The sequence below is a fragment of the Alexandromys fortis genome, unplaced genomic scaffold (genome assembly GCF_014885135.2).
Source record: "Alexandromys fortis isolate MF-2015 unplaced genomic scaffold, M_Fortis_MF-2015_v1.1 scaffold_14, whole genome shotgun sequence".
NCBI lineage: Eukaryota > Metazoa > Chordata > Mammalia > Rodentia > Cricetidae > Alexandromys > Alexandromys fortis.
Genome location: NW_026067910.1, coordinates 6,362,862 through 6,375,292, shown reverse-complemented (window position 1 = coordinate 6,375,292; position 12,431 = coordinate 6,362,862). Strand labels below are relative to the sequence as shown.

General features: G+C 42.3%; 1 protein-coding gene across 1 annotated transcript in view; it reads right to left on the bottom strand.

Annotated features, from left to right (window-relative positions):
* Dcbld1 (discoidin, CUB and LCCL domain containing 1) overlaps window positions 1-12,431 on the bottom strand; it is a 78,166-nt gene that overhangs the window by 22,928 nt on the left and 42,807 nt on the right. The window contains exons 3-5 of the mRNA XM_050138079.1: window positions 8,222-8,356; window positions 5,560-5,611; window positions 1,844-1,916 (exon numbers count right to left, since the gene is read on the bottom strand). Coding sequence (XP_049994036.1) covers window positions 1,844-1,916; window positions 5,560-5,611; window positions 8,222-8,356 — 260 coding nt within the window. The remainder of the gene's footprint in view (window positions 1-1,843; window positions 1,917-5,559; window positions 5,612-8,221; window positions 8,357-12,431) is intronic.

Genomic DNA, 12,431 nt, shown 5'->3' with positions numbered 1-12,431 from the left:
ACACACACACACACACACACACACACACACACACACACACACACCAAGAAACAATGTAAAACCTTTCCACGGAAAGGGAAGAAACTCTGCTTCAACATTTGACTTCCCCTACTTAATTTCCTGGAATCATTTAGGAATAGCTTCACTCAGTAAATATTCAAAACAAAGAGGTATAGACCATTGGAAGAGTCAAAACTTAGGTGTTCCACATGTGGGAATGAGAAGGGGGGAAGAAAAAGAAAGAAAAAATCCCAATAAGTCAGATATCCTGTGCCCAATTTATAAACAAAAGCAATACAAGAAGGAGGAAACAAAAAGCAATCAAGATGTGCTAGGAGAAAACAACACAACAACAAAGAAACCAACCTGCAACAAAATTAAAGTCATGTTTCCTCTCCTGCCAAGTGGCATTTCAATCTCTAGAGTGCGATCAAGAGACACTTCTCCATGCACCAGGACACGCCAGTAATTGCTTTTCCTGACAGATGTTTCACCTTTCAACAGTGAAGGGTAAATCCGACCATTTTAAAGAGTGATATAAGCTGAGAGAGCAAAGGGGGACGGGGACATAGGTCTGAAGGGTGGAAAGGTAAACAGAAGTAAACAATGAATTGTGTATTAGGAGAGAGGACAGATTAGAAAAATAAGCTTCTGAGATTTACTTTTGTCTGGGAACAATATATATAAAATCCAGAGAGTCCTCTTAGGCATAAGAATGGAGGGGTGGGCAGCAATAGTGAATCAGAGTAGGGCAGATGGTGTTTTACTCTGCGATGTGACCAGTCACGCACTGGCTCTAGCACAGAAGTCACCTGGAGTGTTACAGAGCTGGGGCCTGCAGGACGGATGGCGTTTCACTCTGTGATATGACGTCACTGGCTCTAGCACAGAAGTCACCTGGAGTTACAGAGCTGGGGCCAGCAGGACGACTCAGGGTCAACAGTGCCTGCCATCTGATGATGCAGGCCTGACAGTCCCACATAAAGCTGAAGGAGAAATGGAGTCTAGGAGTTGTTCTTAGACCTCATGTATGCCGTGGCATGAACAACTACACACACACACACACACACACACACACACACACACACACACGACTATGAGCCCTCAGTACAAGAGAGGGGAGAGAGAATAAGAATATTTAAGTATATGAATCTATGGGCTTTTGCAGAAACTGGACAGGTGTTTGCATCTCAAAGCTCATGCATTAAAAGCAAATGCCCAGCCTGTGGCATATTAGCACATGGCAGAACCTTTAGGAGGCTGGTCTTAAGAGAAGAAATTAGGCCACCAAGACAGTGCCATTGAAAGGGTCTGTGGATTCCCCCTTTTGCCTCTCTCTACTTGCCAGTTGTCCTCGGGTGAGCAGCTTGCTCTATCTACCACATGCTCCCCGTTGATACACCCTGCTGCATCTCAGACTCCCCTATGACACACTGCTGCATCTCAGACCCCCTATGACACACTGCTGCATCGCAGACTTTCCTATAATATATTGCTGCATTTCAGGCTTCCTCTATGATATACTGCAAGCAGGCAGGATTGAAACTGCCAGAAATATTTATCTCAGGTATTAACTATAGTAACAGAAAACTGACCAGTACAATGAAATAATACTTCTTAGGTGCTAAAAATATTTTTTGTTCTTCATTTCACTTTTATTACTCTTAACAGGAAATAAGAATGAATGCACAGACTAGTTTCAAAATTAACACGTTTCAACATCTCACAAAAACATAAAATGCACATCTGTGTAGATTTCTGTGTCCCATTTTGCTTGATTTTTCAATCAACTCAAGCACAGCAAGCAACACTTACGCCTTTGGTGACACCATTAATCACTTACATCTCTGTAGCCGTCTTTCATATTCCCAGAAATGTCTCCTGCTATGTCTCTACAACCAGCTGGGCAGAATTTGCTGGAAAAAAGAATTCATATTTTATCAAATTACATTGAAACCAAAGAAAGGCATTAAACTAAACTTCAATTTAAAGTTATTAAAGTTATTTTTCCTTTTTAATAACACAGGCAACAATTATCTTGCTTTAAAGACAGACGAGAAGCCCAATTTACAAAAACACAAACTGATATAAGATCTTAACCTGGAGACCAGTTTTACACAATAGTTTCTTGTTTGCTATAAAGATTTAAATATTCTAGTATCTGTATTAGAAAAGTAAAAAGAAACAGGGAAATTAATTATACATATTTAACACAATATACCTAAATTCTGTTAATTTCCATATATAATGGAAAAACAGCAAGAATCAACTTTGCTTTTCCTTAGTATTGGGGGTATATTTTACACCTGCAGTGTACTTCACCTTGAACTTGACATAGCTCAAGTACACTGTCTTCAGGGATACTGTAACAGTACCAATCTGTGCTAATAATAAATTACCTTTACAATTAAAAAGGCATATTTTAAAATTAGGGCTCATTCAGGCCTCATCATCCAAGCCTGTAATCCCAACTAAGCCAAAAGCTGAGACAACAGAATCACATGTTTAAGGGCAGGTTTGATCCGTGTGTGTGTGTGTGTGTGTGTGTGTGTGTGTGTGTGTGTGTACATACACGGTAAATAAATAATAAGACAGGGCTTGATTTACGTGACAGTCATCATTCACAGAGCTGTGTAGGAAGGCATCATGGAAGCTAGTGTGGCAGAAGGGTCTCCGTGCTGGAGTCTGGTGAGGTAACTTGAGCCATACTCTACTTAGCTAGTCGACCCTGAACACCTCTCTCATCTCCCGGCTCACTCTCTATTTCTAGTTTCTTGAAGCATCAACATATCAAGGGCAGCTACTTACCTCTCTGAAACACACAAACCACACACACCCACACACACCCACAGCCGAAGTATAAAAACACTGACAGCTTTGAGGATGAATGCTGCACGCCCATTTCTATACAGACTACTTGGCAGTCCTCCTTCCTCCCTCCCTCCACTAGTTTCTCCTTCCCTTTCCTCCCTCCACGCTTCCTCTATGGCCCTCCTTGGTCTCTTTCAAATGCATGGCCTCTTTTGTCCTTGATCACTGTTACATATATGAATAAACATTTATTTTAATATATAAATACAACACGCTTGGTCTCTACAATGCAGCTTGTATATGTATTTTCAGGGCTGACCATTTGGTACTGTATATTCAATTGAAGCTCTCAGCATTCCTTAGTCGCTTTGCTTATATTCTTTCTGTAGGGTTTGAGGCTTCTTTACTCCATTTAAAAAGTGACAGATTCCAAAATAGCAGCTGTATTATTTATTATTATTATTAATTATTATTATTATTTCCTTTCCTTTTACTTTCTTCTTGCTGCTTAGAAAATCAGGTTGTAATGACAATTAGCGAGTGACTCCAATAAACATTTCATAGTTCTTTCCTAGTGGCCTGCACGGCAGCAGTAATAAAGGAACTGAGAAATAAAAACAACCTCCTGCAGAGCCACAGGGCCCTTAGTGCCAGCTAAGTCTCTGAATTCATAACACTCAGGACTGAGGGAAGTGGAACGCTGCCCGTGATGCACATAATATAAGACCCCCACGGAGCCCACACTTGCTAATCAAAGGCCGTGTAAAAGCTCATATGGGAAGCACAAATGGCTACAGTAAGTAAAATGCAGAACGACTAAACAGCCTCATGATAATCTAGTCTAATTTTGCTGTCAGATGAATTGACAATTGAATGGGTAACAAAGGACTTCCAAAGATTTCCGTATTCCCGAATTATGGGTAAGGGCTGTGGGCCTGTACTAGCACTGGAAAATGGCTGCCTAAAGTGGACCCGGAACCGATCTGTTATTGTAGGCTTGATATATTCTTCTCTGTGATGCCCAGGACCCCGAATGTGTGTGGCTGGTGAAACTTTAGAGGCCATTAGCCTCTGAGTGTGTGTGTGTGTGTGTGTGTGTGTGTGTGTGTGTGTGTGTGTGTGTGGAATGATAACCTTAGAAGGCAACATTTTTGCTTGTTTGTTTTGGTTTTTCGAGACAGGGTTTCTCTGCAGTTTTGGAGCATGTCCTGGAAGTCACTCTGTAGACCAGACTGCATCGAACTCACAGAGATCCACCTGCCTCTGCTTCCCAAGCGCTGGGATTAAAGGTGAACCACCACTGCCTGGCTACAAGGCAACATTTATTTTATATACTTTGGTTTCTCATGTTTCTCTGGTAGATTTAATATTAGCTAACAATGGAATAGATTCTGCACATCAATCACCTACACTGACAATGTCCAAATGTGTGAGATAGTTAAGAATTCGGGCTCTCAAACCTAACTCCCTGAATACACTCAGGGTAGTTGACGTAGAGCCTTTCAGCTTCCAATTTCAGGCTGTAACAGAACCTTGCGGGCATGGAACATCACAAGAGCTACTCGTGTGTATGGGGTAGAGAGCTGCACTGCCACGAAAACAGCACTCTATCATTACAGTTTTGTTACTGCTATTGGCAGCCACTTCCAGCAATACTCAGCTGGGGGTGCTTTTGTCCCTCAGAAGACATGAGGCATTGTCTAGAGCCGGTCTTGGTTGTCACAATTGGCATCTGGACCGTGAATTCAGAGAAGCGAGGCATTCAACAATGCCTAGGACAGCGCTACACAACAAAGAACTGCAGAAAGAGCACGTCTATGGTTGGGAGTTTCCTCTAGACCATATCACTTCATAAATGGTTGGGGAGGAAACTGGATCAGAGATAGTAGATCTGTAGTTAAAGCTGGGCTAACAATCCATGTCTTTATTCTCTATAGGCTTTTCCACAGGGTAGAAGGCAAAAACCCTATAAAAGTTATACAATTCATTTCCACATACCAGCCAGGAAACTGATTCCAGACAACTGATTCCAGACTCAACTGTGGCTCATTGGTAACACAGCAGAACTTAGGGATAAGCAAAATGGTGGACCAAGTCTCAAATCTGACCTGCTTCTACTTCTTTGTGTTTGCATGTGTGTGTGTGTGTGTGTGTGTGTGTGTGTGAGAGAGAGAGAGAGAGAGAGAGAGAGAGCGCTACAGCCCAGGCTCAACCTCCTGCCTACAGTTCCCAGTGACTAGGACAATACAGGTATGTACCACCACGCTCAGTCTGAACCATATCCTGACATTACTACTTTTTTCCCCCAAAGACTTTTTTATCTTAAATCAAGTGTACATGTGTGAATTTTTGTATGGGAATGCACATGTAAGGACAGGTACCCAAAGAAGTCAGGAGAGTATTGGATCTCCTGGAGCTAGAGTTACAGGTGCCTGTGAGCTTCCTGGTGTGGGTACTGGAAACCAAATTCAGTCTTCTGCAAGAGTACTGCGGAGCCATTTCTCCAGCCTGGGCTTTTTCTTCTAAATAAAACTTTATTATAATACTAACATTTGTTTCCATCATCTACCTTTGCCTTTTTGCTTCAACACAACAGAGACTGCATGAGTCCTTGCAACGGAAACTCTTGGCCTACAAAACCTCTATTTACATTTTAGTTCTAGACAAATGGTTTGCAGACTCTGCCTTTTGGGAATATCTCAAATACTCCTTATCGTTATACATAAATAATTCAGGACACATATTTACCTGTATTTTTCCTCCGAATAATGATTGCCTCGTTCCAAGCACGTTATTAAATCTATTACAAATAAAGAGAAGTGCAATTAGCAGGTGAGTAGATACCATGCCACCTGTTTCTAAATACTTCTTTAGAGATAAAGTAAACTTTGAAAGCATTATCATGTTATTTAAATTTGTCTAAAAATAAATAATATCTGAGATTACAGTCTCCAGTGTTCAGTTTCTTTTTCCTGGCCTGTCACCGATGGTGACTTTCAGTGTTAATGTCTTGAGAACAATAACAGAATCTACTTCTTTTTTTTTAAATATTTATTTATTTATTATGTATACAATATTCTGTCTGTTTGCCTGAAGGCCAGAAGTGGGCACCAGACCTCATTACAGATGGTTGTGAGCCACCATGTGGTTGCTGGGAATTGAACTCAGGACCTTTGGAAGAGCAGTCAACGCTCTTAACCGCTGAGCCATCTCTCCAGCCCCCCAGAATCTACTTCTAATAGTAAGCACTGGATACCTGCAGGTATAACGCAAACAATATCCTTGTCAGGAGAAAAGCCATTAAAAGACCCATCACAGTTCACAGAAAACATCCTCAGGAAGATTTTTATTTTATTTTATTTTACTTTTGAGACAAAGTCTGAGGTAGTCCAGGTCTCAAAGTCACTATGTAGTTGAGTATGACCTTGACATGTGGTGGTGGTTTGAAAGAAAATGGTCCCCAAAGATACTGGCACTATTAGAAGGTGTGGCCTTGTTGGAGGAAGTATGTCACTGTAGAGGCGGGCTTTGGGGGCTTTATATATGCTTAAGTCATGCCCGGTGGTTCAGACCACTTCCTGTTTTCTGTGCAAGATGTGAAACTCTCAGCTACCTCTCCAGCACCATGTCTGCAATGTCCCTCATGACGATAATGGACTGAACCTCTAAAAACATAAGTCAGTCCAATTAAATTCCTTTATAAGTGTTGCCATGGTCACAGTATCTCTTCACAGCAATAGAAACCTTAAGATACATGTTCTGGTCCCCTGGCCTCTCCTTCCTGAGTGCTGGGCTTATAGGTATATGCTATCATGACTAGATTCATATGGTGCTGGAGTTAGATCCTAGGCACAATATCAATGGAGTGATCGGCTCCTCAGGACATCTCAATTCCAACACTCTGGCCAGTGGCGCTCAGTGACATAGAAGAAGTTTATCAAGAACAGTGAGATGCTGATGAACTGTCTTCTGACTTGGTTTTCTTTTTTCTTTCAGGAGACAGGGTTTCTCTATGTAGGCTTGGTTACCCTCAAACTCACAGAGATCTGTCTGCCTCAGCCCCCTGAGTACTGAGATTAAAAGTGTGTGCCAGCGATCAACAATTGGAAACAAGTATGTAAAACAGAAGTTCCTTACAGGGAACATACTTATTTAAGTTGGCAAAATAGTTCCCCAAATACCCTACATTCCTGGCAATAGCTCCTTCTCTCCAGGAATCTTTTAAGAATTTTTTTAAAAAAATGATTGATGATTGATATTGATTATGTATATAGTGTTCTGCCTGCATATATGCTTGCAGACCAGAAGAGGGCTCCAGATCTGATTATAGATGATTATAGATTATTGATGAAGTAGTGGTGTATCTGCCTATCACCACATGGCTATGGCTAACTGGCAAGGTTCCAGTGATCCTGTCTCCTGGGGTCAGCTACACGGCTTCTCTCTGACCCCACCTACTCTCTATAAATCTCTTTCAACCTGGCTATATTCTGTTAAGCCATTGGCTGAAAGCAGCTTCTTTATTAACCAATGGTATACAGAGGGGAATCCCACATCAAACCTCTGAGCCCATCTTTTAAGAATCTTAAGGAATAAGATATGGGAAACACCGGCCATGGTGGCCAATCACATCTAAGCTACTCTGAAGGAAATGAGTGGCACACCCCTTCCATGCACATTTGTGCCAAAGGGGAGTGGCAGCTAGAACACTGGGCACATTGTGGCCCCGGATGGTGATGGTGCGGGCTACCTGGTGAAGACTCTGCACCACATGAGGCTGAGGAAGAAGCCAACAGTTTCTCTCATCAGCACTCATACCCTCTTCCCTTCTTTCCCAACCATGCATGTCACGTGACAGTAACTTCTCCTGCTACTATTCGGTCCCCAAGCTGGTGTGCCAGGTGTGTGGGTCACTAGTTAAAACATTTGTTTACTGAGCAAGAAAGGAGGCTCTGGGGAAGGACATCAGAGAAGCCACAGCAGGGTTGGGGGAATTTCCCCCAAAGATGTGTCAATTAAAGTTTATAGGACACAAGATTTACTCCATCTCAAGTGCATCATTGGATCCACTCACCATATGCTCTACAAGGAATCATTATAGGACCAACTACTTACAAACGAGCTCTTCCACTTTGTCCTCAGGAACTTCCCCCACTCTCCCAAGACAGGCTTTTACTTCATAGCCTAGACTGGCTTGAAACTCACTTGCAGACTGGACTGACCTTGAAATCACAGCTACCAGGCTGCCTCTTACTCAAGAATGCTGGGCTTAAAGGGGTGTCCATCTTGTCCTCACATCTTACAGCTGTATCTGATATCACAATTCTGTCCAGAGAAGAGATGAGGAGCAGAAAGACACTTCAGGCAGATAGGCTTTGTATACGCGCGCGTGGTGGTTTTTCTGCTGTACCTGGATGGTCACTGCTGGAATAGGCCAGCAGAAATCCCCGGCCAGAGATGTGAGATCCGCTCCGGAACTGGACAGTCACTTCACTCGAGTTCACCCGGAGTTCTATGGGAACAGCCCAACTCCCACAGTATGGGCCTGGAAACAAAGCACACGGGTGGCCCACTTGAAAACTTACAAAAAACAAAGGAAATTTTGTCTAGAGACGAAATATACTCTACAACACATAAAATTTGTAATTCTTATCCATCTGGAATTTTGTTTGACAGAGACTGATCTGTAAATCTGATTAGACTGCTGAGCTTGGGGTGGAGTAGACAAGCAAAAGGTTGGAGGTTGTTCATTATGAACAACCATACCAATGGGTGGACCAACAGAGGTCAAGTACATTAAGGAAAAATTTATCATAGAGAATATACTCTAGGGACCTACTAAGTTTGCTCAGAGGAACCACTTCAGAGGAGGTGCTAGATGAAAACACAATGCCCAATGCCTGATTTTAAAAAAAGATACTGGACCGATGAGACGGCTTGGCTCCACAGATAGAGGTGCTTGTCACCAAGTCCATGTGGTGGAAGGAGAGAGTCAGCTTCTCTAAGTTGAGGATCTGTGAGTCATTGCGTTCTGTGGCATGCCTATACCCACACGCAACACACAAATAAATATAATTTAAAAGTTAATTTTTTCCTCATATGCATTGTTCACATTTTCCTCTTGCATTAGCTTCTGTCTTAATACAAAATATGTTTTGATTCGTGCCACGGAGTCTATACAAAAGTGTGATGTTTTTCCCTGCTTCTGAGATAGGGTCTTAGACTGTAGCCTAGGCTAGAACTTGCAATCCTCCTGTCTCAGTTTCTAAAGCGATTTCTAGAGGCAAACACTATTTTATAAATTTGCAAGGTATGGAACCCTAGAACTCCTGAGGCAGGTATGTTGTTATCTCTGTGAGTTTCATGCTGTGGTAGGCACTCTGTCAACTGAGCCATCCTTCCAGCTCTTACTTCTCTCTTTACAAGCCCTCATCACATATTAATAATCCCCTGACGTAATATTGGCAGGCTACTTAGAATAGCTCATATGCCAAGAGCTCTATATGAGTCCTTCTTTAATAAAAAATGCATGTTTTCTATTTAGACTGTTTCCAGAGCAAGACTATATCATATTCCCCTCTTCGTCTCTAGCAGAGTGCATTCTGTCCTTCAAATATTGCCTGCATTGAAAGGATTTGTAAAAGCCAAATCCCCCCCAAAAAACATGTGTAACATTTTTAAAAAAAATGTATTCTCTTTGAAATGCCAGGAGAAAGAATTGACATGTGCCAAAGTAAAGAAATAACTATATATCAGAGCTGGCTCACGGTGGTAATCGCAGCACTTGACAAGAGGAGGCAGGAGGCTTTGGAATTCGATGGTAGCTTGGGGTACTTGTCAGGGAAATGCCTCAGAATCCAAGGGCTGGGGATGTAAGTGACTCAGTGGTAAAATGCTTGCCTAGCAGATGGTTAATAATGATTAGCAACTAGACAGGCTCTAGACTCACTTAACAGACAAGCCTCTGAGCATTCCCTTGAGGGATTACCTTGATTAGGCTGAGATGAAAGACTTCCCCTAAAGCTGGGGAGCACCATTCCCTAGCCTTGGGTAGCGGACTGCTCAGAGGGCTACCTGAGCATGAGGTGCATTGCTTTCTGCTTTCACACTTCAGTTGGGGTTTGACCAGCTACCCTGAGCTCCCACTGCCAGGATTTCCCAGTCGTGGGTCCTTGAACAGTGAGTCAAAAGAATTCCTTTCTCCCTTAAGCAGCTTTGGTCAGGGTATTTTAACAGAGTAAGAGAAACATGCATATGTCATGGATAACTAGGATTCTTACAAATTTAAGAACAGTTTATAAATATTAAAGACAGGCAGTTAACTAATATATCTTTACATGATTGTCCTTGTTAGGTTTTTCTGCTGCTGAGATAAAACAATGACCAAAAGCAAGTTGAGGAGGGAAGGTTTTATTTTAGTCCAGAAGCCAGAATCCATTAGCAGGCAGAAACTCAAGGCAAAAACTGAAGCAGAGATCATGGAAGAATGCTGCTTGCTGGCTTCTTTCTTATGCACACCCTACCCAGAGGTGGCACTGCCCATAGTAGGCTAGGCCCTCTCCCATCAATCATTAATCAAGGAAATTGCTCACAGACCAATACTGATAGGCAGTTTTCTAATTGAGAGTCCCTCTTCCCAGGTGACTCTAGTTTTGTCACATGAACAAAAATTAACCAGCCCAATTATGAAATACAATAGGAATTTCTGTAGGTTTATGCCAGTCATGGGCAGTGTCTGACTCCCAGGTTGTATGACGTGTTTGAAATAAATGTATTTGCCAATTGCAGAGGTTAGTATATTGGTATATAAGCCAAAGAATGAAAACAAAGAAACTCAGAGCAGTTAGTAAGTTAGGATCTTCCCCTACCCATGTCCCCTACCCAGGCACAATCCTCTCCAAACTGCTAACCCTCCACAGCATCCCAAGGAACTCTGATAAAAAAAATTGAGGCAAACACATCTAAATTGGCATCCCAAATGAATTCAATTTCACTTTTTTAAAAGTTTATGAACAGTTGAAATGTTGCAAAACTGACCATTTATTCCAAAAATAGATAAAACTACAGGTCATCACACAAATTTGTACACTATATAGTTCCCTAGAAGCCAAACACATGCAGCTGTAAAGTTATAATTTGGTTTTATCCTTCCAAAGTTATGATAAGCACACAGACATTTCTGGAAAAAGTTCAGAGAAAGTGAAGGCAAGCGCACTGTCCTTTGAGGACCCTGATGCCAGACACCAGTCTCTCTCAGTCCTAGCACGCCACACAAGGGTGCGTCCTAGAGGGAGCATGAGAAACATTACTCTGTATTGATGTCACGTAGAATGGCTTTCCTGATTTCCTCAGTGACTACAGCATGAGTGAGGCTGAGTTGGGGGTGGGGATGGGGCTGTTGCAATGCAGCCTGTTGGGCAAGGCACCCAAATCATCACCCAGTTCCAAGGCAGGACAGCTGCAGATTCCTTCCCATAGGCAAGAAGCTGTATAAACAGAAGACATGGCTACTCCAAAATATGGTTAAGCAGGTTTTTATTATAGATATGTGATGTGGGAAATCCTTCTGTGTATGTGTTGCTTTTCTTGTTTAATGAATAAAGAAGTTGCCTTCGGCCTGCACAGAGCAGAATAGAGGTAGGCAGAGAAAACTAAACTGATTGCTGGGAGAAAGAAACAGAGTCAAAGAAACACCATATAACCACAGCCAAGGACAGACACAGCTGGTACCTTGCCGATAAACTACAAGCCTTGTGGTAAAATATAAAATAATAGAAATAGGTTAATTTAAAATGAGTGAACTAGAAATATACATAAGCGAATAGGCCAAGTAGTGTCGGAAATAATATAGATTCTGTGTGGTTATTTTGGGGCTGAGCAGCCAGGAGCAAACTAGTAGCCTCCTACTACAGACTGAAGTACCAGCATGGTCAACTATATCCACGTAAAACCTGAGAAAGCTTAAAAAGAAATTCTAGACACACACACACAAAATAAAAATATAGAAAACAGAGCTTCCTCTGTTTACTGGTGGCGTGCCACAGCTCCTTTAAGAATGGTCTTCCTGATTCAGCAGTAGCAAAAGTAAAAAAAGAACACGGTTTCAAAAGGGCGGCTTCCTGGGCCATGCTGCCAGCACAAACTCTGGCTCTTTCAGGAGGCCGAGCATGAACTGAATGGGGTTTGTGAGCAGAGGCTTACAATCTGCTTAGTGGCGCAACATAGACCCACTGCATACCTGGAACTGGGGCAGTGTGCATGGATCGCAGAGTTGGTGAACATGCCTCTGCCATGTTGGACTGTGCGGAGCCAAAAGGCAAAGCAGCCTAGTAATGTCACTTAGCATTTTAAGAAGTGCTCCTAAACAGAAAAGGATTTCAGATATACAATAGGACAGTTTCAGACTCTAAACTAGATACAGTATGTTTAAAAAATGTACGTAGGCTTGGGGGAAAGAAGAAAGAGTAAAGAGACAGTAAATGTAATATAAAAGAGTACAGAGCATGAGCAAGGAACTCAGGACCGCGAGGGGTGCACCCACACACTGAGACAATGGGGATGTTCTATCGGGAACTCACCAAGGCCAGCTGACCTGGGTCTGAAAAGGCCTGGGATAAAAC